General features: G+C 39.6%; 1 protein-coding gene across 1 annotated transcript; it reads right to left on the bottom strand.

Annotated features, from left to right (window-relative positions):
* On the bottom strand, positions 1 to 27,726 carry LOC134582631 (serine/threonine-protein kinase N2-like). Its single transcript, XM_063439294.1, has 21 exons — positions 27,690 to 27,726; positions 27,453 to 27,607; positions 22,995 to 23,085; positions 18,653 to 18,780; positions 17,753 to 17,912; positions 16,711 to 16,896; positions 11,616 to 11,699; positions 11,422 to 11,531; positions 10,602 to 10,745; positions 9,951 to 10,050; positions 8,491 to 9,403; positions 8,270 to 8,345; positions 8,086 to 8,177; positions 6,231 to 6,416; positions 4,926 to 4,988; positions 4,208 to 4,284; positions 2,244 to 2,386; positions 1,594 to 1,645; positions 1,082 to 1,173; positions 483 to 563; positions 1 to 204 (listed from the first exon to the last, which is right to left on the bottom strand). The coding sequence occupies exons 1-21, from the start codon at positions 27,724 to 27,726 to the stop codon at positions 1 to 3; spliced, it is 3,174 nt and encodes a 1,057-aa protein (XP_063295364.1).

The following is a 27,726-nucleotide window of genomic DNA, read 5'->3' as shown; positions in this document are numbered from 1 at the left end:
TTAAATCCTATCGGAAACCCAGTCAAAATCTTTGAATAGCTCCAGCTCTACATCAGATAGTGACACAGACTCGCCTGGCGGTGTCAGAATGGGGGCGCATGATGTGTGCATTCTATTAAAGTAGCGGACGTCGTCTGGTCCCTCGATGGATGGTACGCATGGCGGCCTGACACTCTTAAACAATAATGCGAACCAGTCTATTTGCTGTTAAAAATTAAAAAAGTTTAAGGGAAAAGGATGAGGAAGATAAGTAGTGTGTACTCTTATACAATCAGTAAACTAAGAATATAGAATAATAGATATAAAAATAGGGGTGGCTGTTCCATAGGGACAAGCAGATGCTGGGTATAATTTTCCTATGATCCCTGAATGCTTGCATGTAAAATACATGAACTCCAGGAATATTGTGTATTTGGTTAAAAATCTTAACTAAAAGCTAATATTTATTTAGCTGCTAGAATGTGTCTTTCTATTTGACATACTTTAAAAAAAGGGTGGCTCTTCAGATCCCAGGCATCATTCTCGCTGGCTCCTAGACGGACTTTGGGATCTTTATGCAAAAGCTGTAAAAGAAAATTTAGAAAAATGGAAAATGTTATTTTAACTGAAAAAAACTGAGAATTAAAGGCATTTTCTTGCAAGTTCTGTAAAATCTTCCTTTATGAGCTCAGGCTGTATACCTGAGTACAGAGCTCAATGAACAGAAGGCACCATATCACCATGGCATCGTGTTCTGGTGCTCGGACATTGCTCTGCCCTAATCGATGGCATGAGTCATGCTTATTATTTCATTAACCACATGGAATTAGAATTTGTTTTATTCTGTAACTAGATCCATGTGTTTGTGACTGCTTCTTGTTCTCTGTTACAATCTAACACACCGAATATTCGCAGAGGACCAGCTGTGTTTCCAGACTCTTACAAATCAAACTGCCCGAGCCCACATTCACACACAATCATTGTAGCATGATAAGCTATAAGAGTAGTACTGCTTAGAAGCAGGAACTTTAATCCTGGAGGGTCCAAGAACGAGCTTACTCAATCTATCTAAATTAGAAAGCACTATGTGTTGGCAACTTACACTTCTTAATATTGATCGCGCTTCTGCAGTCAGGAACCTCGGATAGTGCGGCGTTGAATAGACAATATTATACCTCACCTCTCTTCTGTTACCTGAGAAGGGATACTAATAGAAAAACTACAGTTAGAAAAAGTGCAGGGTGGGCATGGGATCTACGGTGGGTAATGTCTCCAATGTAAATGGTTTGCCAAAGCAGAACCAATAAATATAATATAAATAAACTGAGAGAGTATTATAGGGTTAAAATTAAACAAAGTGGACAGCACACCTGTGTGATATGAATCTATAAAATAAACATTCAACACAATAGTTAACATTCTAGTGGTGTGTAAGGATAAATAAATAAGGACATGGGCATGTCGGGGGACACAGAGAGGGGAGGAAGGTCAACAAAGCACTGGAGCCAGTGTTCGTACAAGCCCTGTCAGGGAGAGCGGGGAAGCAGGGCAAGAGCACAAGCAAGAGTGTTTGCTGAGAAAGTCACCCAACGATTGTCCAGACACCAGGTGAACCTGCAAGACAGTTGACTCCAGGGGTATTTCCATCCCACATATGTTGAATTACCTGAGCCAGTTGCATATAGGCTCATTAAGTGTAATGCAACAATAACATTATTTTTTATATTTATTTTATGTTCAAACTGTATTACACTATTTGGAGTATTTCCTCTTACAGAGACATTTGGGATATCATATATATGGTATATTCCTTATTTATTTACCCTTACACACCACCTGAGTGCTCACTATTGTGCTAAATGTCTATTTCATAGATTGATATCACACAAGCGCATTGTTCACTTCGTTTACTTTTTATGTCTGAATATATTTGTTAAATTTACTGATTGTTTTCGCTGTGGAGATTAGCAGCACTTATCGTTACATCTACACAGCGCCTGTTTGTACCTCACACCTGTTTTTTGTTTTTTTTCTATAGGGTAAAATAAGTTTGGATAAAGTGAAGAGGGAGGTATTGGGTTCTGACATTTAGATACACAGTATAATGAGCTGTAGTGGTTATGGTGCTCAGGTTTCCCTTTAACCCCTACCAGTCTACAGTTGGAAATGCTATCACTATTATCAATGGACTGTTTGACATCACACAAGGGATTTTGGTTTATAAACGAGGAATCCTACAAATTGGTAAAAATAAGCTATCTTACCATTCCACACAGCATTATATAAATAACTGCGCCGAGACTCCACCAGTCAACAGATGTTGTGTATGGTTTACCGCAAACCATTTCCGGTGCCATGTAATGCAGGGTGCCACAATATGTTCTGTCTTGTTCTCCATATCCCATCCCTCAGAAAAAGAGAAAAGATAAATGTGCATCGGTAAATATACAGATAGATGTTGCTGATATACAGTATATGTTATAAGTGATATTAGAATATTGCTGCAAGGAGTTGGTGCATTGCAGCTGCAGATTCTCTCTGTAATTTTGTATAAAGTTTTACATGGTGTTTACGAATCTGTGGCTGACAAGCCAACCAATCAGAGTGCTCTAATGATAATTCAATGTGTGGGAAAGCCTTTATAAAGGCAATACCCACTTTAAAGCTTCATACTGCACTAGCCCTCGCAGGACAAAGAAAGATTTATTTAAGTTGTGTCAGGTTTATCATTTTGTGGGCAGGTTTTTGCAATTGGGATTTTTAAGTGTTACATTGCAGGATGATGGATACTAAAGTAGCCTTTTTGGGGCTGAAGATAAGATTTACAAGAAAAAAAGACTTCAGAAGAGAAGTATAATTTATTTTCTTTCAAAAATATTAGTTTTAATGCCGCCCTCCCAATATTATTATAATGAGGGGGGTTGGTAGGTGTAATTCCTTTTAAAAGAAGGAGCGCTAGGGGATTGGGGACCCAATAGTGACAATCAATTTTAGGGGAGGGCTGGACAATGGCATGTGCAACCCCCATTGTTTAAAGGGACACTATAGTCACCAGAACAACTACAGTTTATTGAATTTGTTCTGGTGAATAGAATCAATACCTTCAGGCTTTTTGCTGTAAATACTGTCTTTTCAGAGAAAATGCAGTGTTTGCATTACAGACTAATGATAACTTCACTGACCTCTCCTCAGATAGCTGTTAGAGATCATTTCTAGGTCATGGCTGCCTAAAATGCATCCAAACATTCAGTGTCTTCTCCCTCTACATGCAGACACTGATCTTTCCTCATAGAAATGCATGGGTTCAATTCATCTCAATGAGGAGATGCTGATTGGCCAGGGCTGTGTTTGAATTGTGCTGGCTCTGCCCCAGATCTGCCTCATTGACAGTCTCAACCAATCCTTTGTGAAGCATTGTGATTGGCTCTGGCAACAACTTCTGATGATGCCAGCAGGCAGCTTGCTAGTCTGAGACAACCAGCATATGCACAGCTACAGCTTCAGGCTTGAATGCAAGTAAGATTTTGCTATATTTAGGGAGGCATGAGGGGCCCAGGGGGGCTAGATGGTGGTTTTAACACTATAGGGTCAGGAATACATGTTTGTGTTCCTGATCCTTTAGCACTCCTTTAAATATTTAAAGCCCCTACCCAGCACTAATGAATGTGGTGGGGACATTAGGTTGTCCCAGTATAAAATGAGTAGCCTTCCACCAACTGTCAACCTGCATTATTGATTTTTAGCCCCCCACCAAATGCCCACAGGTGGGGATACAAGGGACTATGTGCTCCCAATTATTTATTATTGACATTGGCTGCCCAGTCGCTAGTTTTAAACAGTCCCTATGGCAGTTAAGGGAAGGGGGAGGTTTTAAACTTCCTTATAGTCATATGGGGATCTTAATGGTCCCCACAGGATTTTTATTTATATATTTTGGCCAACTGCAACATAATTAACCCTTGCAGTTGCCAAGGCTTTAACTATTTTCATTCTGGTTTCTATAAATGCCTAGGGGAAAGAAGTTTGGAAAATTTGGCTGCATTTCTGACAAAATTCAGTCAGATGGGTTTGCCCCATTCAGTACGAAGCCAATCGGACTTTAGTGAGTAACGGTTTGTGTTTCATACATACTTTTAATTCGGTTTGCAGTTGGATGTTATCTGTAGGTAAAGTAAAATTCTGCAACTTTGTGAGAAATGACTTTTGTTTAATATAAACTAATTTTTACCTTGTTTACTAAGACCAAAGTCTGTAATTTTGGCAAATCCATCTATGTCAATTACAATGTTTTCCAATTTGAGATCTCTGGATTTAAAATACAGAAAAATAGTTTTTATTTTTTTCAATATCACTAGAGGCACTTGAATTACATGTTTTTTTTTAGCCTTTTTAAAGATTAGATTTAAAGACTTAACTATTATAAGACAAACAGTTAACATAATAACATAACTAATCAATCAAACCACAGACACAGCATTTTGATCACAATACATTAAAATAACACAGATAATATTTATGGGGACACTATGTATGTATGTATGGAGCGTTCAATACATTTGTTATACACCTACCCTTAGAAGGGTGACTTGATGCTGTCTTTACAAAATTGTGTCCAATTCAGGTACATATACACATAAAAAATACAGAAGATATAAAATCTTTTACCTGAATTGGACGTACCACACGCAATTTTGACAGCATCAAGTCACCCTTCTAAGGGTAGGTATATAACAAATTTATTGAATGCTCCACTCCTAAGGTGAACTGCTGTTAGCATTTTTCCCTTTCTATTTTACTATACAAATTTTTGGTGGGTGAAAGGGACTCCCACCAGAGTGTTGTAGCGTTTTGCCATTTACCATAATCACTACCTAAGCGCCTGCAACACACAGCTCTTTGTTCACTATGTATGTATGTTCAACTTTATTTTTTTCCTGTACACTTACCTGTGAACAATATCGTTTTGATGCAAGAAATCCAGGCCGAGCACACAACACGCCGCATAAAACCTGTAGAAAAGAGAATAAGTTAGTTTCATTTTAGGGAAGGAAATTAAGTTTTTGTACCATTGAAAATTTTGATTCCACCAATCCTGTGTCAAGCTGTGCTCAGATATATTTCCTGCAATGTCTTGTATCTTCTGTATTAACACTCAGCTTAATCTGTTTTTGATTTTGTTTTCAAATTTCTAGTCCACCTTAAAGGAACACTATAGGGTCAGGAACACAAACCTGTATTCCTGACCCTATAGTGTTAAATCCACCATCTAGCCCCATGGTCTCTCTAAATAGAGTAACATCATACTTGTATTCAAGTCTGCAGCTGCCTCTGACCCCGATCTGCCTGCTTGGCTGACATAGTTTTCCCATAGGATTGGCTGAGACTGTCAAGGAGGCAGATCAGGGCCAGCACAAGCCAATCACAGCCCTGGTCAATCAGCATCTCTTCATAGAGATGCATTGAATCAATGCATCTCTATGAGGAAAGTTCATTGTCTCCATGCAGAGGCACTATACACTGTACAGCACTTTCCCATGAAGCACTTCCAGCAGCCATCTGAGGAGTGGCCAGTGAAGTTATCACTAGGCTGTAATGTAAACACTGCATTTTCCATGAAAAGACCGTGTGTACTGCAAAAAGCCTGAAGGGAATGATTCTACTCACCAGAACAGATACAATAATCTGCAGTTGTTCTGGTGAATATAGTGTCCCTTTAAGTCATCAGATGACAACATTTGGTTAGGATGTCTAGCTTGGTGTCACGAGTCCATGAAGATTGCCTGGTTTTCTGATCTCTGCAGTCTGGTGCAGTACCTCATACTGCCAACACCTTTCTGTGGTGCTGTTGCAGGCTGCTGTCCCGAGACTGAAGAGATCTGACTCTGTCCCCAGCAGGCCTTTCCTTAGGATGATGTTCTCCCTATTTAGTGTAGCCCAGCCCTTTCTGTGTCAGTTCATTGGATTTGTTCTGGAGTTGCTCCCTGTGTCCTGCTCCTGGAGATCCTGTGTCCAGAAGGTCAGAGACCCAGAGGCCTCCAGTTTCCTCATATTAAATTTCCCTTTTCTCTTGTTTTGCACTTGTGTTACTCACTTGTTTTCGTGTAGCTAACATACTTGTTATCTTTCCTCATTGTTTTGTATTTATATGGGTATTGATTTCCTACTTACGGTGATTGCTGCTGCAGTCAGCACCCTTTACCAACCAAACTGCGACAATCCGTTCCCATAATCCCAAAACTATTGTTACTTACACAGCTCTGGTTGTGGAAAATGGCTGAAAGTTGTTGTTCCTAATTTCGGTCATTAGGTCCCCACCAGCGGCATACTCCATTAAAAAACAGAAATGACCCTGAGTCTGGAAACTTGCCAACATGTTAACAAGGAAAGGATGCTGTACTTCGCTCACAGTCTGTAGGATTTCCTTTTCACATATAAGCCTTGGAAATAAAAAGGGAATAATTCAACTAATCACTTTTTTTTGCTGTGCAAATAATAACATTCATACTTGTAGTGCCACGACAACATTTACAAGCCTAGTAATAAGAAATTGTATAAAGCGTCAGCATGGCATGTAGAGTAAACGCACATTTTTAGAATATAGTAATAATAAGCTAGAGTCATGTCTGGGTATATATTAAGATAGAGGCTTGCTAACGAGTAGCTTTTCCAGACACGGTGACAACTGATGAAGTAACATAGGGTAAGAATGCTAAATCACATGCTAAGCCATTACCCAGAGGAGTACCACTGCATCTAAAAGCTCTACCAGAGTGTCTCATCCACGCAACATAAATGATATGAAATAAAAGATAAAAGAAAAAAAAATGTAAGACTAAAGTAAAGTCAATGATAAAAATTTTTGACTGAACACCTGAAGGCAGAATGGGAGTTGGAGTCCTTCAGGAATCCCAGCAAAGCTCATGCAGGAGGTGTAATGGCTATATGCTGTAGTGAGTCCCATGTTTAGCCAATTCCCAGTCTCTGGATATAAAGAATAGCTGTAATAGAACGGTGAGGCAAGGCAACTCCATAGCCCCAGGCCTTTGTGTAGGCCTGGATCCCTGATCCACGGACTTGAGAAATGACAAAGTTGAAGTCCTTCCCATCTAAGGGACAGCAGAAGAGTGGTTTGTCGCTGATTGCTGGTGTGGTTCATGCAAGGTGAGTAAGCCCTTAGTGACCTTTAGACCAGGAGTATCGTGGAAACGAGGAGCAGTTGCTTGTGGTTGAGTAATGCCCACAGGGTCCTGTCACCATCTCGCGTCTCTCACCTCTGATCTCGAGATCGGGAATTCAGCCGGGTCAGTTTTTCTCGGGCTGTTAGCTTAGGCCAGAAGTCGTTAAAGATAGCTTCCAATATTATCATAGAGTGCTCAACGGGGTCACTCCAGGGCTACTCTGTCATATTTACAGCATGCCCCTGATGGGAGAGTACCTCCACCACCCTGCATTCAGAGTTGCATTCCAATACACTGCTGTACGATTCCAGACAGGTGACAGGTAGCGCAGTGGGGACCGGGATAACCCCCACCAGCCCAGGGGGGACACAGTAGGTCTTTGCAAGAGAGTTGTGCTTCACAGGTCAGAAGACTGGCCGCCTCTCCTGCCTGGTGCCTTCACTAAGCCTCATCGGCTCCGCCGGAGATAAAGGCATCGGCACCTCTAAAAACCGGACCGTACCATTCAGTGTTAGCAGCTGGTAGGGCACCGAATGTGTTGATTGTGAATGCAGATTGCCTCAAGAATAGGCTTAAAATAGGAGTATTGTGAGGAGCACTGTCAAGATGCAAATAGAAACATAGAATGTGACCAATAAGAACCAATCGGCAAATCTAGTCAGCCCAATTTTCTAGCTGGAAGGCTATTCCATGCATCCACTACTCTCTCAACAAAGTAATACTTTCTGATTTTATTTTTAAACTTTTGTCGCTCTACTTTAAGACCAAGTTCTCTTGTTGTGGTAGTTTTTCTTATTTTAAATGGCAACAAGCTGCCATGAGGCATAGGCCTTGCCCCCAATTAATCACTTTATTAAAGGCAACTCTTGCGCACAAATAAAAACTGACAAATAGTATCACCATCCAAAAAATAATCAAATTTACTGACCTTGGGACTCTTTGCGTTCCAGTTATATCTTGTTTTTTCTGGGCTTTTAAAGCAAATTTGCTCTTTGTAGGCTTGTACTCAACAAGCAGAACCTGAAATGTAAAATACATATATATATATATTGTTATCTAGCATTTATCTAGACACCTTTTATATTGAAAGTGGAATTCACACCATAACCCACCTTTCCAAATGCTCCTCTTCCCAGCACACAGAGACAATCAAAATCCTGAATGCTCAGCCGAGCTCCTTGCTGAATACTGCAAAGAAAAGAACACGTTTTAAATATATTTAAAATTACATACAGTCCCCTCCCCATGAAAAAACAAAGACCCAAAACAAAATGCTCCTATAACACACAGTATACGTTAACAACATTGATGAGAAGAATGAATATCTCAATACCCCGCTGATGATGATGGATTTTCCACATCTGCTTCTGCCAATGGAACAGTGGTTTCTTCTGCAATGTTATCAATATCAATAACTGCATCTTTCTCTGTTGATGTTTGGATGTTTTTTTCCATATCAGTAGCAGCACCAGGTGGTGATGATTCCACTTTCTTATTGTCCACTGCTGACACTTGAGGCGTGTCAATAACTACAGCCTCCTCTGGAGCTGGTTGGATTATCTTTTCTGTATCTTCATCGTCAGATGGCAGCAATGGCTCCATGCTCTCAGAGTCCTCTACTGGTAGTGATTGAGGATTATTTGCTGCATCCTCCTCTGGAGGTGGTTGGATTGTCTTTTCTGTAATTTCATCAACAGCTGGCACCGATGGCTCCACGCTGTCCGTGTCCTTTACTGGCAATGGAGTAGGGTCAGTAACTAAATCATCTTCTACAGCTGGTTGGATTGTCATTTCTAGCACGCTTACAATAGCTTGTGGTGATGGTTCCATGCTCACAGAGTCCTCTACTGCTACTGGCAGTGAAGCATTGTCAAAAATTCTAGCTTCCACTGGAGGTGGTTGGATAGTTTCTGTACTAATGGTGTTGATAGCTGGTAGTGTTGAATCCACATTCTCAGTTTCCACTACTGGTACATTGTCAATAGTTGTAGCTTCCACTGGAGGTGGTTGGAAGGTCTCTTCTGTAATGGTATCAGCATCGGGTGTTAATGGGCGCATGCTCTCAGTGGCTACTGGCAATATAGGAGAGTCAGTAACAACATCTTCTTCTGGAGCTGGCTGGATGGTCTTTTCTGTTTCAGTATCCACAGCCGGCGCCGATGAATCCACGCTCTCAGTATCCGATTCTGGCAGCGAATGAGCATCAATAGCTGCATCCTCCAGTGGAGCTGGTTCGGTGGTCTCCTCTATAAAAGTAGCACAGAACATAACTTGAGTATTGTATATGATATAAAGAGATCAATAATGGATTAATTGCTTTCATCATAATCCAAAAACTCTAAAGTAAAAGCACAAGAAAAAAATAAGGAACACAATCTCCAAGCCTAGAACTTTATTTGAATGTATTAGTTGTGAGTTATGGTTTATAATATTACAATAACCAATAATACCAATGTCGTTAATGGGAATGGCATCCAGTGAAAATGATGATCTTCAGGTAGGTATAAGTAATTTAATCTGTGTATACTGTATATGTTATAAGATGTACATCCTGCAGTATGGTTGTTAGAATGGATGTGTATGTATCAGTCTCTCTACCTGTAAGATAATGAAACATGAAATCCCACACTGGTTACTGAGTGCATTCACACTGCTTGACAAGCTTGACGTTTTCTATCACAATGGGGGCTAGTACTGGGGTACAAGGGTTCACCGCTTGTCAGTAACCAATCAATAATCATTTCTGCCTGATAGATGCCATTAAAGGCCCATGGGCAGTTTGCTAATTAATGCGAGGCATGTTAAACATAGACTTACCTTGTTTTGTGGAGATTAATTTCTTAATTGTTTGAAGCTTTGGCCTTTCCTGGGTGAAAGGACTGGAAAACGTCACCTATTCCAAAACAAGGTGAAAGAGTTAACTGCAGGAAGTAAATGGTAATATCTTATTTTGCCAAACCAACATAAAAACAGACACACAAATGGAAAAGTAAACAGTTTCAAATCTGTTCTTCTACAGCTAATCACAATGAGTGAAGCCCTTTATTTAGACAGTTTATAACTTAATATAGTGTCCTTTATCTAAAAAAGTCAAAGATTGCTAAAGATACTATAAGTGGTAATGTAGGTAATATGACATATAAAGGTTTATTCAATAAACGCCAAATTGCATGAATTGAAAACAGAGTCCCTTTAAGCTAAAAATCCAAGGTACTACTATTGCTGACTTAAGCAATGCTTTCAAATCACCTATTGTTACCTAAGTTGTGCATTTCAGTTTACACTTCAGTACAGTTTGATTTATATTTATACACTTATTCACTAAGTGTGAAAATTCACTATCTTTCAATTGTAAAGTTATGTAATGTAATCATTCTTTTGCTTTCTGTATTATTACATTAAAATATAACTATAAATTGATAGTGGCCAGAGATTGGTTCTCACCTTGATGAAAAGGGTGCCCTGTGGTTCCAGTTGTAGACACAGTTCCTGTTTCGGGTTCAACAAGAATTCTTCCAACTTCAGAGTCTTTGTGGCACACAGTGATCTCTGATCATGCCAATATAAGGATATTTCTAGCACCCGAGACTACGTAAAAATTAAATGAACAATACTTATAATATACATTTAAACCACATTTTACCATTTTCACATTAAAAAAAACAAAATCATTTTTCATCAATATATAGGTTAGTAAATGAATAGATATAAATGTGTTTAAAGTGTTATATTATTTGCCCTATTACTAGCCACACTACTAGTCTTCCATGTGTGGGCTTGACACAGCAGGACTTGCTCACTTTGAGAGATTAATCGCAGTTCATACCAGGTCAGGTGTACAGAGCATTTAAGCAGACCCAGACGTGGTGGGTATGTAAACATAAAATCAGTTTGCACCTATACATTTTCTATCCACATGGCAAGCTTGTGTATTGGGAAAAATAAGCAATTAAACAACGTGGTTAGTTAATGCTTTACAGAATGCCTTTAACTAAAAAGTTATAAAAAGTCAAGGTGGCAAATGTTTTCTAAAATATGCAATATATCACAGATTGTTTAAAAAATCCTATAACAATATCTAGAGAAAGATAAACTAACCCAATGTTAAATAACTACATTTTAACTGTCTGACACATTAAGGTCCTAAAAGGTTTAGAAATAAGAGTTCCACTCCAGATTTATAACGTATTAAGTCTACCTGGGGTCAAAAATGGATTCATACTAAAACAAAATGAAAAAAATAATACACGCATGCCATATGTACCTTATCTAAATCCAGTTTAAATGTCTTATTCCAGGATGGGTTAGAAACAGTTTTCCAACTTGTTGAACCCACTGGAATATGATCGATCTTCAGCTGAGTACGGACTTCACCTGTAAGGAAATTTCAGGAACTCAACTTAAAAGGCTAAGAGTATTTTCATTTAAAGAACATTTCTACGTGGCTTTGGTCAATACACAGAATATATAAAGGTTCATCGATTAGCTTTACACAAAGCTCTAAGAGTTTGCATTCATCAAAGGAGTCTAATCTCCTGTATTCTGTAAAAAAAAGCAAAATAAAATAAAAAACTAGACAAATTTATAGTCAGCCAGGTAATACAGTCTGAATATAAGCAAAGAGATATATGTGAAATAACACAAGAACTAATTCACTAAAAAGGTGTTAAAAAATTATGTTCCTGCTGTCGGTCTTTTTTGTCTAACAAATAATGTAAAGAATGGAGTTTGTACTATGAGTGAGTCCAAGTTTATATGTGGGTAGAGTAGTTTGGTGTTGACCTGCTACAAATTTTGAACAGGATATAGATCGATATTGTGGTTTTGATTTTCATTTGGATAGCGATGTTTAGTGTAAATACATATTGTCCACAGATTTGGAAGAATTGTTTTACAGAGGTGTCTTCAATAAATAATTTGTGTAACCAACCCATTAGAACCAGGTAAGTGAGTTTACGATAAATAAGGCCATTGTAAGGCATACGGCCCGTCTACCAACTTAAAATTTAGTTTGTGAGCTGCTGTATAGAGTAATGTTAAAAATGTCTTATTATGGAACAATGGCCATCAAATGATCTGAACAGGTGTTGCAATGTATAATTGTACGGCAAAGTAGCAGTAAAAAGCTTCTTTTTCTTTTTTTTTTCATATTCAAATATTTATTGAAATTTTCAAGGGGGGTAGGGAGGGATACAGAAAGAAGAAGGGGGTTAGGGGTAGGGTTACGGTTAGAGTAACATTGATACAGCTCGACATACAGCGTAGTGCGATAACGCTTATTGATACAGAAGCATAGTACAAATTACAGAACATATGATTCAAAATTTCGGGAATATATGGAGTACGAAATACAGAGCGTAGAATTCCTAAGGTGCGGTGTATCTACACCTACGGGCTCCACCAACATTTTTTAAAACACTCCAAAAGATACTGTCCTCCTACATATGGGACGCCCACAAACCTAGGATCTCCCAACGCCTTCTACAGAATCATCAGATAGATGGGGGTATGGGCCTCCCAGACATTTATACCTACTATAAAGCAGCCATCTTAGAAACGGTAGTGAAACTGCACACCCCCAAAGGTGCTTATCAATGGGTCGACATGGAAGTTGATCAAATTACTGGTACATCAATGATAGACATATTTTGGACACCTAAGTCACTACGCCCCGACTACTACACTGTCCCTACACCACTGGGATGCGTTACGCCAAAAACAATGTGCACCTCATAAATACCACCCCCGTTCTCCATTGTCAGCCCTTAAAAGAGCTTCACCCGGGCTCTCGCTAAATTCTTGGGTTAAACTAGGTATAACTTCACTGGAACAGATACTCCACCTAAACCGCATCAAACGCTTTTCACATCTGCAAAGGGAATTTAATTTACCTAATTCCTCAGTGTTTTTATATATGCAACTCCAAAGCATTGTAGTTACTCATGTTTCGATACATGATACCACAACGCACACTCCAGACGGGCTGGATTTAAAGGTCTTATATGATAGATGCTGGCGGGCTCCATCCAAGCCCAAATCCCTTGCTTCTTTTTCTTTTTAAAACTACTTTGCTATACATTGCAACACCCGTACAGATTGTTGGCTGACTAAAACGGTCCACTTGGTTTTTACTTTGGAGCAGCGCCATTTTTTTCGTAAAACTCAAGACTGAGATATCTAATGAATTTCCCTGATTCTGAATAGTCTCACTACGCTAACACGTGGAAACCTACAGCATGACAACAATGTGGGACTAGTTGGTTTCCCACTGCAGCCTTGTTTTGGCACAATGGAAGAGGTCCCATGCTGCAGTCTTGGTTTGGCACACTGGATTAAGGAGGTACCATGCTGCAGCCATGTTTTGGCACACTGGATTAAGGAGGTACCATCCTGCAGCCTTGTTTTGGCACACTGGATTAAGGAGGTACCATGCTGCAGCCTTGTTTTGGCACACTGGATTAAGGAGGTACCGTCCTGCAGTCTTGTTTTGGCACACTGGATTAAGGAGGTACCGTCCTGCAGTCTTGTTTTGGCACACTGGATTAAGGAGGTACCATGCTGCAGCCATGTTTTGGCACACTGGATTAAGGAGGTACCATCCTGCAGCCTTGTTTTGGCACACTGGATTAAGGAGGTACCATGCTGCAGCCTTGTTTTGGCACACTGGATTAAGGAGGTACCGTCCTGCAGTCTTGTTTTGGCACACTGGATTAAGGAGGTACCGTCCTGCAGTCTTGTTTTGGCACACTGGATTAAGGAGGTCCCATCCTGCAGCCTTGTTTTGGCACACTGGATTAAGGAGGTACCATCCTGCAGCCTTGTTTTGGCACACTGGATTAAGGAGGTACCATCCTGCAGCCTTGTTTTGGCACACTGGATTAAGGAGGTACCATCCTGCAGCCTTGTTTTGGCACACTGGATTAAGGAGGTACCATGCTGCAGCCTTGTTTTGGCACACTGGATTAAGGAGGTACCATCCTGCAGCCTTGTTTTGGCACACTGGATTAAGGAGGTACCATCCGGCAGCCTTGTTTTGGCACACTGGATTAAGGAGGTACCATCCTGCAGCCTTGTTTTGGCACACTGGATTAAGGAGGTACCATCCTGCAGCCTTGTTTTGGCACACTGGATTAAGGAGGTACCATCCTGCAGCCTTGTTTTGGCACACTGGATTAAGGAGGTACCATCCTGCAGCCTTGTTTTGGCACACTGGATTAAGGAGGTACCATCCGGCAGCCTTGTTTTGGCACACTGGATTAAGGAGGTACCATCTTGCAGCCTTGTTTTGGCACACTGGATTAAGGAGGTAGCATCCTGCAGCCTTGTTTTGGCACACTGGATTAAGGAGGTACCATCCTGCAGCCTTGTTTTGGCACACTGGATTAAGGAGGTACCATCCTGCAGCCTTGTTTTGGCACACTGGATTAAGGAGGTACCATCCGGCAGCCTTGTTTTGGCACACTGGATTAAGGAGGTACCATCTTGCAGCCTTGTTTTGGCACACTGGATTAAGGAGGTAGCATCCTGCAGCCTTGTTTTGGCACACTGGATTAAGGAGGTACCATCTTGCAGCCTTGTTTTGGCACACTGGATTAAGGAGGTAGCATCCTGCAGCCTTGTTTTGGCACACTGGATTAAGGAGGTACCATCCTGCAGCCTTGTTTTGGCACACTGGATTAAGGAGGTATCATCCTGCAGCCTTGTTTTGGCACACTGGATTAAGGAGGTACCATCCTGCAGCCTTGTTTTGGCACACTGGATTAAGGAGGTACCATCCTGAAGCCTTGTTTTGGCACACTGGATTAAGGAGGTACCATCCTGCAGCCTTGTTTTGGCACACTGGATTAAGGAGGTACCATCCTGCAGCCTTGTTTTGGCACACTGGATTAAGGAGGTACCATCCTGCAGCCTTGTTTTGGCACACTGGATTAAGGAGGTACCATGCTGCAGCCTTGTTTTGGCACACTGGATTAAGGAGGTACCATCCTGCAGCCTTGTTTTGGCACACTGGATAAAGGAGGTAGCATCCTGCAGCCTTGTTTTGGCACACTGGATTAAGGAGGTACCATCCTGCAGCCTTGTTTTGGCACACTGGATTAAGGAGGTCCCATCCTGCAGCCTTGTTTTGGCACACTGGATTAAGGAGGTAACACCCTGCAGCCTTGTTTTGGCACACTGGATTAAGGAGGTAACACCCTGCAGCCTTGTTTTGGCACACTGGATTAAGGAGGTACCATCCTGCAGCCTTGTTTTGGCACACTGGATTAAGGAGGTCCCATCCTGCAGCCTTGTTTTGGCACACTGGGTTAAGGAGGTCCCATCCTGCAGCCTTGTTTTGGCACACTGGATTAAGGAGGTACCATCCTGCAGCCTTGTTTTGGCACACTGGATTAAGGAGGCTTTCTTGCAGTTTATACTCCACATATATGGTAGTGCTACAGTTTCCTAGGAGGTTTGCTACATAGACCCTCCTGTGTTATACACCCCTGGGTATGACATTATGTCAAGGCTTTTCATGGTGATCTGAGAGGTAGTCCTATCTTATTTATTTATTTTTTGTCACACTGTTCCATGTTTTCTACTATACAGTAACGTTTGTGTAATATTGTATTTGTTTAATACTATTAGCATTTATTATGAATGTACAGGATTACATAATAATGTACTGTTATATATCACAATGTCATTGTTAGATACATGTAATAATAACAACATTTTAAAGGCAATTAAATGGATGAGAAAACTAACCCAAAACATTGCATTAACAAAGATTCAGAAATGTTATCAGCATTAACAAATCATTTTTTGTATCTTTGTGGATTAACAAATAATAAGGAAAGTCCAGAGGATAAAATTGAAAGTCAGGCTGTGAGCTGTGTTCAAGTCTCAGAATGGTAAAGCCGCAATCCCAAAGAAACAATGAAATCATCAATGGGTAAAGTAGTCGAGATATCGTCTATTGATTAGATAAGACGATAATGTAAGGGGTATTGTGAGCCAGTATTCTCCCCATGGACCAGGAGGACGTTTCAAAAGGCAACTTGTAACTTGTTTAGAGGAGGATATAAAGTTGACAGATAGGATTCCCAGCTTGAAGAATCTTTACCTGGTAAATGTTTCCTTCACTTAGTTTAGAGTCACTTCATACAGAACATGTAAAATAATTTGGTGGAAAAAGGCAATTGTGGAGGGATAACTGGAAATATGTTTTGTAAAACTGATCTCCGTGACAAAACTTTCAGTATTGTGATTGATTGGCAGGGTCTTTGTGAAGGACGGAGAATCCTATTAGATAATAATATTTGTATTTCGCTTCCATTCACCCCAAACAGGAACATTACAGAGTTAAAGGATCCAAGTTTCCTATACAGACTTTGTCTAACCATGACCAGTCAAATGTTACTGGACTATGATTATAAATTCTGTCAGTAAATGGTGGGATATGTAGTTTAACAATTGTTGCAGGGAAAGGTTCGATACCCCAGATATTGAGCGCTGCTAATTGGTCGTCACTGTACACATAACGGGATTAATAAGATAAAAATCACTGTACTAGAAAAGTCAAAAGTCTCTTGGATGTTCTGATTGCTGCCACGGTTGTTTCTCCTGATCCGGTTCAGTAATAAGAATCTTCCTCGGCGCGGACTCCTGCCAGGGAGAACATCTGACGGGATCTTTAGTCTGCCAGGTACATTCTCCAGAATACCGTGACAGCCCTTTACTCGCACTTTCAGAGTACCTGTCAAACAATCAGAATAAATATTGTAACAATGGCTATTACACTTTCACATTTATGTTAAAGAAAACTTTGTGTTTGGTCTAAGTAGCACACACACAATATGAAATGATTAGGCAGCTTTTACATCTTTATCAGAATATAAATCAACCAAAACTGAACTTACAAACAGACAAAAACTCAGTAGCTTCAGTTAGTCCCTGCTTGGTACTCAGACAAGGTTTACTCACTTGTGCCATTAGAGAGGAAACCTATACTATTTGCATTATTAGATATTTCTAAACACTCACAGGAGTAATTCAGAACCAGAATGCAACAATTCCACGCTATACAAGTTGGAACCCCTCTATGCAAACTGAACAAGGAGTCCACGTCTGGATTAACCTTTACACTTAGTGGGACTCTAAGATAAGAAAAAAAAGTAAAACTGAATTCATGAGAATACCAAGAATGGGCAAATTCTCAGTAACATGTCATTTTCACATATTCAGATTATTATAAACTGTGTCTTAGACAGTAAGTAAAGTCATTTATCTAATTGCCCATTAGTAAAGTATTCCTCAAAGTGTAATGCTTAACTTGTTTACCTAGTTTATGCTAATAATTCACTCAATAAAAAGTTATGCAGCAAGCTAGCTCACTACATTTGGAAGAATGATGCTAAGAGTTACATATTGTTATCATTTAAAATGTCACCGGTGACCTTTAAACTTGCATACACGTCACATAGAATAAATCCTGCTGGAATATCGGTAGACTAACTGCGAGTTTCCTCCAGTCAGACTTCACACAGATGGAAACATGCTCGGATATACTTGTTTCGTTTATTCCCAGATTTTTCAGAGACAAAATAACTTACCCGTTATTGCTATTGACTTGGATTTGACTGAACCAAGGGACAGTTCCTCGGTGGTTATACTCTTCCTATGGTGGCCATCAGGAAGTTCTTTCACTCGTTCCTCCAATGAATATTTAAGGAGGTCCAGCTTTTCATTTGACGCCTGTAGTATCGATTGTGCCTGTTAAAAAAGTAGAAAAAAAGATCAACAGAACGACAGACATTATCTGCTAGCAAAAATATACAGAAGATGCTGTCTAACATCAGCTGATGTTCAAGGTTAGACACACAAGTCCTACGAGTGTGGCTCATACTTTCACTGTATTTATAAAGGGTGTTATAATTCCACATCATGTTCAATGTATAAAACTCAGGATTAATCACTAAAGTCTGAAATCTGAACTGAAAATATTTAAACTAAAAATAGTGATCTGGAGAAATTCCATCTCAGCTTTAGTCAGAGCTTCTCTATGTTTGTCTCAGTTTTGTATTTCAGATTTTAATTCTCTACAAGTTAGAGTTTATTGAAAAAAAAAAAAAAAACGTATTTAACTTAAATGCTGAATGGAAAATAAAAAATCGAGTTGGCATAGATTTCCATAGATTGATATTATGCTATTGGCTTTTAATAAAACTAATGGGAATTAAACAATTGGGAGAAATTTAAATAAAGCACCATCGAGACAGAATAAAATACAGAATAAATGGTCCAATAAAGACTTCAAACAATTAAAGTCTCAGAAGAGAGAATATAAATTATTCATAAAGCAGATTTTGTTGGCGCTTTATAAGTCATAATAATATACCATGGCTACTTGGCTAATGAAAATAAACTGTAACTTCCAACCCCTTGACAGACATTGGAAGCCCATTATTCATTCTTGGGATGAAATGGTTAAAAGAATACACTTTGTAACTGACCTCAACAAGCGGCTTTCCATCCAATTTCTGGATGGCATGTTTGGCTCCTTCAGCCACGGCACGCTCGATCACAAATCGGTGGCTCAACTCCTCAATGCGTTTCTCCAATGGACTTAATGCAGGTGTTGCTAGGACACAAATTATTAAATGTTATTATATTAATGGTAAAAAGGAAATCGACATGGTAGTTTCAGGTGTCACAGTATTAAACGGGTAATTTCTATAAGGTTTCTCTACATATTTCTATATGTCTCAGTGCACTCTTTCAAACACAAAGCATTTAAACTGCTTTAACCGCTTCCCGACCAAAGCCGGAGTATTTCCATCAAGCTTGTCCTTGCATTAAGGAAAATTTGACGAAAAATGTCCGTAATTTACTAAAGTTAACCCCAGATGGCTGCGATTGCGGGGATAACGCTCCTCCGGTCTGCCTCTGTATTTGAGGCAGACCGGGAGCACCCGATCGCGCTATTCCTGCAGCTGTGATCACTCTGACAGCCTGTTAGAGCGAGCACATGCGCTGCAGGGACCTCTGATCCGCCTCTCTGCTCTCCCGTGGTCAGTGTGCAGGAAAATGGATCAGTGATGATCTGCTTGTCCCTGTAAATAAAAAATGTTTAAGTTAAATCCCACCCCCCTGTCTTCCTGCTTTCATAAAATGAAGCCCTTCCATGCCAATTGATCACTGCCTTTACGGTGTAGTTGGAATATGTAGGCTGCTAGAGTGCTCCAAAGTGGTACACTGACACATCAAAACCCTCCATGAAAATTCACACTTAAAAACCTGAACTTGTCACGTCTCTTTTACAGCACTGCAACTTCACCAAATAGTGTCTAGTTCATACATTGGGCATATTGTTTTACAACAGTAAAATTGATTTTATGACAGTGGCACATATCAAGTGTAAGAAATACTCAGCAAAAATGCAACATGTATATAAAAATGTTTTTTTTTTTCCCTCACCACAAACATTGGCATAAATTGGTGAAAAAATGGTGACAAGTTAAGGCGCAATATACGCCATATAAAATACCTTCGGGTGTCTGCTTTATCAAATAAAAGCCCTTCGTGGGGTTATTTGAACCGTCAAACTGCTATAATACTGCAAAATGAGACATAGGCCTGTCAAATCCATCTATGAAAATTCTAACTATAGAAACTGAAATAGCCTTGTCTTTTATATGGCATTGTAGATTTACAGAATAGTGCCAAAGGCATACAATGGGGGTATTGTTATACTCAGCAGATGTCGCAGATTGAACACAATATGGGGTTCTGTGCAGGAATAGCGCACACCAGCTTTACGAAATACCCATTAAAAAAAATGTGTTATATGTGTATAGGCCAAAATAGAGAAAAAAATACATTTTACTCCAATATTTAGCAGAGATTGGCGATTAAATGGCTACGTTAAAATAACCTTGGGTAAATAGCCTGTGATATCTAATTTATATAAATATATACTTTTCTGGGCAATTTTGTTTTCTGTAATGGCTACTAAACATACAGACAAACATACCAACTTCTAAAATTGTTTCACATTGAAATTTTATTTTAGTCCTTGTATGTTGTGTCCTGTAACCTTCATAATAAGCTGAAATCTTACAAATATTATATAGTCTATAAATCAAGACACATGAATGAATTTATTTTTGAAATACTTTTTGTAAGCTGGACATAGTATGCACACGCTATTATCGCCAAAACTGTGAAAAAAAATATTTTTTTATTTTTTATATAATTAACGAGAATTTATCTATGTATGTGACATCAAATTACAGCCCCTTTTCCCTTTAAAAAACGGTATATAATATGTGTTGGTGCAATAAATGACAGAGATGCAAATTGAGTTTGAACACAAACAGCAAAAAATACAAAAATGGCTTGCGTCCTTAACCCCTTAAGGATTGAGCCAAATGTACACGTTCTGAACAGAACAAGACGTAAACAAAACCTGGCATTTGCGCTATATGTCTGTCCAACCGTAATTCACCTCTTTCATATTAAATGCACCCCCCTTATTATATATCATTTTATTCAGGGGAAACAGGGATTTCATTTAATATCAAATCTTTAGCTATGAAACATAATTTAATATGAAAAAAATGGGAGAAAATAAGAAATGTTATTTTTTTAGTTCTACATGACAATTTAACTGTCAATGTCATAATACTGTTTGCTTTTACTGCAATAAAATACACATAGTTGTATTCACGTGTAAGTCTCACGTGTAAAATAGTACCCCCTATGTATAGGTTTTATGGTGTTTTGGGAAGTTACAGGGTCAAATATAGCGTGTTACATTTGAAATTCGCCAGATTGGTTACGTTGCCTTTGAGACTGTATAGTAGCCCAGGAATTAAATTTACACTTTTAATGGCATACCATTTGCAATAGTAGACAACCCAAGGTATTGCAAATGGGGTATGTCCAGTCTTTTTTAGTAGCCATTTGGTCACAAACACAAGCCAAAGTTAGCGTTAGTATTAGTTTGTGTGTGAAAAATGCAAAAAACGCCAATTTTGGTCAGTGTTTGTGACTAAGTGGCTACTAAAAAAGACTGGACATACCCCATTTGCAATACCTTGGGTTGCCTACTATTGCAAATAGCATGCCATCATAGGGGTAATTTTCATTCTTGGGCTACCATAGGGTCACAAAGGCAACGTAAGCAATCTGGCGAATTTTAATGTGAAAAAAATGAAACACAAGCCTTATATGTGACGCTGTAACTTTTGAAAACACCATAAAACCTGTACATGAGGGGTACTGTTGTACTCTGAAGACTTCGCTGAACACAAATATTTTCAAAACAGGAAAAAGTATCACAGCAATAATATCGTCCATGTAGGTGCTGTTTGTGCGCGAAAAATGCAAAAAACTTCACTTTTACTGGCGATATCATCGTTGTAATATATTTTACTGTTTTGAAACACTAATATTTGTGTTCAGCAAAGTCTCCCGAGTAAAAAAATACCCCCCATGTACAGGTTTTATGGTGTCTTGGAAAGTTATAGGGTTAAATATAGTGCTAGCAAATTAAATTCCCTTTACTTTCGGCATGGGTTATCAGGCAGGTCCCGCTAATTTTAATTAATAAGGATACCTAATTATGTAAAAATATTACATAAATATATGTGTAGAATTAATATATGTATATATATATAAATATATATATATATATATATATATATATATATATATATATATATATATATACATATGTATATATATATATATATATATATATATATATATTATTTTGTTCTATGTGTATTTTGATATAAATATATATATTAATATCACAATACAGTTAGAACGAAATAACACACATCTATATATTTTTTAATTATTTATTTTTAATTTTATTTGTTTACATATTTACATATTTTTTTACATTATATATAAATATATATATATATAACAATAATTATATATATATATTTAATCAGTATCAGTCTACGTGTAATTTGATATTAATATATATATATAATTATATATATATATTAATAGTAAAATACACCTAGACAGTGTATGTGTGTGTATGTATATGTGTATATAGTATATATATTTTTTTTTTTTACACTTATTTAACTTAATTTTATTTTATTTCTAGCCAGCAGGGGGACTACCTGTCATTACCTGTCGCAGGGACCTCACTCTCACATGGCCGGGGGGGCCCCCATGGAGGGAGGCTCTGCCGCGGGGGGCTCCCTGGGAGTCCCCCCAACCGCGATCGCTGGCGTGGGATCGCCGGCGACCGGGTAAGTAAGAAAAAAAGGGAGGGCGTACAATTACGCCCGGCGGCGTTTAGAGCCGCTTAAAATAGGGCGTAATTGTACGACCTCCGGTCTTAAGGGGTTAAGGGTAAGACAAGCTTTTGAAGCTGTGTCCTTAAGGGGGTAAAGGGACATGTTAGACACCCATTCTGGAATAACTTGTCTTATAAGGTTTCTTGCAAGCATTATTTTCTTACATTATTTGCAAATAATGTAAGAAATAACATTTGAATCATAGCTGAATTCCCTTTCTCTGACCCTTCCAAGAGCTGTATGTTTCCCCATAAACCCTTAGTGTGCAGAGGACTATGGGATATAAACAGCTCTCTCATAGCTTTCTATAAGAGAGCAGAACACAAACCACATTCATGCGCCTCCTACCTTCACGCCTGACACATAGATCACAACATTAAATAGCAGCTGGAACCCATTAAATTATTTTTTACAGAAAAACAACCAAACTCCCCAGGCTTAGCCCCCTAAAACGTAATATATGGTTTCTTTGTTTCACAACAATTTTCCTTTACAATACACAGAACATATGACATCACTGAACCTTTACCTTTATGTTGGAGAATCAACATGCGCAAAATTTCTATTTTTATTTTGCTGTCATGGAGTATTTTCTGAGCATCACCGAGATGTTTCTGATCCTGTAATCAGAAAAATCAAATGGATAATTAAGATAAACAAAAACTGGACGTTTAGGTTTATTACCCCACACCGCCATGTATACATGAGTTTAATTTTCACTGTCCCTTCAAACCCTTTTGAAGGGACAATGACGTCACCAAGGCACTTAATCTCAGTGAAATGGTCTGGGTGCAGAGTTCCTTTCCCTTTTAACCCTGCAATGTAAAACATTGCAGTTTTTTAGAAACTATTGCAGGGTTAAATTCACCTTTAAAGGCTGTCATACTGACAATGATTATAGGTGCTTCCACAGCAACGAGTAAAAATCGGTCATGTGTCGCGGAAGCTCATAGGAAATCATCAGATCCTCAATGCACCCCAGAATAAACGTTGGATTTTACCATCAGGGATGATGCCATGCTTCCTCACTGAAGTTGCGGGATGTAGAGAGGTGGAAAAGGTAAGTAAAATTTTATTTTAATTTTTTTATTGCACATGAGAAAGTGGAACGATGACATGTATTTGACTAAGATCCAGCGCACTCATCCATTCACCAAACCGCAATCTCAAGGCTCATAAAAGTTAACAGTTTTATCTAAAAACACCTCACCTTGGCAAAAACATTGGAGTTGTGGCAGGCTTATGCAATGTATAATCATATAATGTAACTAATCCCCCATTATTTATGACTAGGTGAGGTGATTTCAAATAAAACGGTTACATGTTAATACATAAATTATTGTTTAGTGAATGAGTGAGTGCGCTGGATCTTGTATGTTGTATGAATTGGCCCCAGCAGCACCCTTATAAGTATGCATGTTTAGGTGAGTGCCTCCCTCTTGGTTTCTTGTATTTGACTAGGGACAGGGGCACCTCAGCATTAGGGATACAGGTTTGTATTTCTAACACTGTAATGTTCCTGGCATTTCTCCTCTATTGTTGGTCTTCACCTAGAGATTTAATATATTTCCCTCTTTACCACCAAATTACTTCATATTTTCAGAAAGGACACACTATTTACAACAACGGCAAAAGGAAAGCTAACAAAAAGGATTTAGCAAATGTGGAAACTATACATCAACATATTGTACCCCTCCGCTATTAACAAACTATTTTAAGACAACATCATGGTAGATGGAGAGGATGTTAGGGAATACTCGTTTCCAGTGGCGTACTAAGGGGGGGGGGCGGGGAGGGCGGCCCGCCCCGGGTGCCACTGACTAGGGGGGTGCCATGACTTCCAGTGTCATGTGTCACCCCCCATCATTACGCTGCGCACAGCCGCAGCACCTTTGCGGCCAAACACCGGCGGGACTTCCTTCTTTATGAGGAGGAGGGGGAGGAGCTATGACGTGCGCAGCGCCGTCAGTCCGGCTTCACGGATCTTCAGCGGAAGGATCCATTTCCGGGCGGTGAGGCACCCAGTGGTCGGACTCGGCGGGCAAGCAAGGCATCATCAAAATGTAAGTATAAAGTAGTTATTTTATGTCTGGGGCTGAATTAATTAAAGGGGGGGGGTGTATTAATTAGAGGGGGGGTGGATTCATTAAAGGGGGGGTGTATTAATTAGAGGGGGTGGATTCATTAAGGGGGGGTGTATTAATAAGAGGGGGGTGTATTAATTAGAGGGGGTGTATTAATTAAAGGGGGGTGTATTAATTAAAGGGGGGTGTATTAATTAGAGGGGGGTGTATTAATTAGAGGGGGTGTATTAATTAGAGGGGTGTATTAATTAAATGGGGGGTGTATTAATTAGAGGGGGATGTATTAATTATAGGGGGTGGATTAATTAGAGGGGGTTTATTAATTAGAGGGGGTGTATTAATTAGAGGGGGTGGATTAATTAGAGGGGGTGGATTAATTAGAGGGGTGTATTAATTAAAGGGGGGTGGATTCATTAAAGGGGGGTGTATTAATTAGAGGGGGGTGTATTAATTAGAGGGGTGTATTAATTAAAGGGGGGTGTATTAATTAGAGGGGGTGTATTAATTAGAGGGGGTTTATTAATTAGAGGGGTGGATTAATTAGAAGGGGGTGGATTAATTAGAGGGGGTGGATTAATTAGAGGGGGGTGGATTAATTAGAGGGGTGGATTAATTAAAGGGGGTGGATTAATTAGAGGGGGGTGGATTAATTAGAGGGGGTGGATTAATTAGAGGGGGTTTATTAATTAGAGGGGGTGGATTAATTAGAGGGGGTTGTATTAATTAGAGGGGGTGTATTAATTAGATGGGGGTGTATTAATTAGAGGGGGTGTATTAATTAGAGGGGGTGTATTAATTAGAGGGGGGTGGATTAATTAGAGGGGATGTATTAATTAGAGGGGGTGTATTAATTAGAGGGGGGTGTATTAATTAGAGGGGCTGGATTAATTAGAGGGGGTGTATTAATTAGAGGAGGGTGTATTAATTAAAGGGGGGTGTATTAATTAGAGGGGGGTGGATTAATTAGAGGGGGTGGATTAATTAGAGGGGGGGGGTGGATTAATTAGAGGGGGGGTGGATTAATTAGAGGGGGTGGATTAATTAAAGGGGGGTGGATTAATTAGAGGGGGTGGATTAATTAAAGAGGGGTTGTGGATTAATTAAAGAGGGGGTGGATTAATTAAAGGGGATGTGGATTAATTAAAGGGGATGTGGATTAATTAAAGGGGGTGTGGATTAATTAAAGGGGGTGCAGCACGGGGGAAGTTTATTTAGAGGGGGTATGTTTAATTAAAGGGGGGATGCAGGTTGTTTTTTTTATTAAGGGGGTTGCAGTATTTTATTTATTAAGGGAGGATGTGCACTGCAGATTTTTGTTTTTTATTAAGGGGGTGTGCAGGGTTTTTATTAAGGGGGGTGCATGTTTTTTGTTAGGGGGTTGTGAAAGTTTTTGTTTTTTATTAAGGGGGTGTGCAGGGTTTTTATGTTTAGGGAGTGTATGAAATTTATGTGATCGGGGTGCAGGGTTTTTATGTGTACGGAGTGTATGAAATTTATGTGATCAGTGTGCAGGGTTTTTATATGAAGGGCGAAGGGCAGGGGGGCGAAGGGCAGGGGCAGGGGAGGAGTTTTCTAGAAGTTTCTCACCAGCCCCTTTCTACAAAAGCACTGGTCTTCCCCCTTCTACAAAAATGGCGCATTTATACAAAACCCCTGCCCTGGCCCCCTTCTACAAAACCTCTGCCCTAGCCGCTACATATTTTGAACTCAAATCCCTTTCCTATGCTATTTCTAAGGATCCGCTCAATAAAGTGGTATGGGTGCCAGGTCCCTTTAGTTTTAACCCTGCAGCTGAAAACATATGTTTCACTGAGGGTTAATCCAGCCTCTAGTGGCTGTCTCACTGACAGCCGCTAGAGGCGCTTCCGCAATTCTCACTGTAAAACTCACCGTGAGAAGACGCTGGACGTCCATAGGAAAGCATTGAGTAATGCTTTCCTATGGGCAGTTTGAATGCACATGCGGCTCTTGCCGCGCATGCGCATTCGGATCTAACGTCGGCAGGGGGAGGAGAGGTCACCAGCGCCGAGAGAGCCCGACGTTGGAGAAAGGTAAGTGGCTGAATGGGTTTTAAGGGGTGACCTCTTCTCTCCTGCCGACGTCAGCTCCCGAGTGGAGCCGAATGCGGCAAGAGCTGCGCGCACATTCAAACAGTCCATAGGAAAGCAAAAAATTGTGGGTGTTTTCTTACATTTTTATTATGGGGGGGGGGGGGGGGGTGCCACACTCAGGGTCCGCCCCGGGTGCCAAATGCTCTAGGTACGCCCCTGCTCGTTTCCCAATCACCTTGATCCCTACCTTATCTGAAATGCCAGCCCCTTCTAATTAGACAGAATGTGCTCTCTGGGGCGTTTCAATTTATCCTGTATTTTACTTTCATTCACTCTTATGGTATTTACTTATGGCTGCCTATTCCTTGTACATCCTTTATATCCTTTGCTATCATGTCTTTCCATGTTTTTTTCTCACCCACGGTTTTGTTTCTCATTTCTCTTTTACCTCCCATCCACCCCACCCCCCCAAATATGTCCTTTAACATATGTTATCTCGTGCTATATCTTCCTGTAAACACATCGATTCAAATGAATTTAAAAAGCCAAGAGAGCTCTGTGTATCGTTGCACTTAAAATTGTGAAAAAAAGTGCTTCATGGCTGATTCTATTCAGCTGAGAGAGCTGGAGGTGAACTCCACAAAATGATGTCTTTTAATTTCAGTCCAATCCAGGAGCAGAAAGAGTCCATCAGCTCCCGGATCCCCAGCCTGCTATCAACTAAAATTAGCTAGGATGCCATCACGAGTGGGAAAAAGTCACACATTGCAGAAAGTGGAAGGAGTTTTCTAAAATGTAAATTAATAAAGATATAGTTGATCTTTAAGATGAAATAAAATGTATCCAACATACTTTGGAGCGGCCGGTAGAATACGCCTTTATCAGCTTTTCTGCAATGCTCTTAACATTGTACTCATCTTCGAGTTGTTTCTCCAAAATGGCTAACTTGTCCTCATCTTGTGAGGAGCATGAATCACTATCAGAAGCAACTGGAATCTGGGGACCATCTGCAAATTAATAATAAGACAAAATCAGAATTACAAATGGCAGCAGACAGTATCACTCAATCGAGGTTGATGAAAGACAGACATCGAAAAGTAAAACCACGATAGCTGAAGCCAGTCAT

The sequence above is a fragment of the Pelobates fuscus genome, chromosome 13 (genome assembly GCF_036172605.1).
Source record: "Pelobates fuscus isolate aPelFus1 chromosome 13, aPelFus1.pri, whole genome shotgun sequence".
Taxonomy (NCBI): Eukaryota; Metazoa; Chordata; class Amphibia; order Anura; family Pelobatidae; genus Pelobates; species Pelobates fuscus.
Note: the sequence above shows the minus strand (reverse complement) of the source record. Positions and strands in the feature narration are given on the sequence as shown.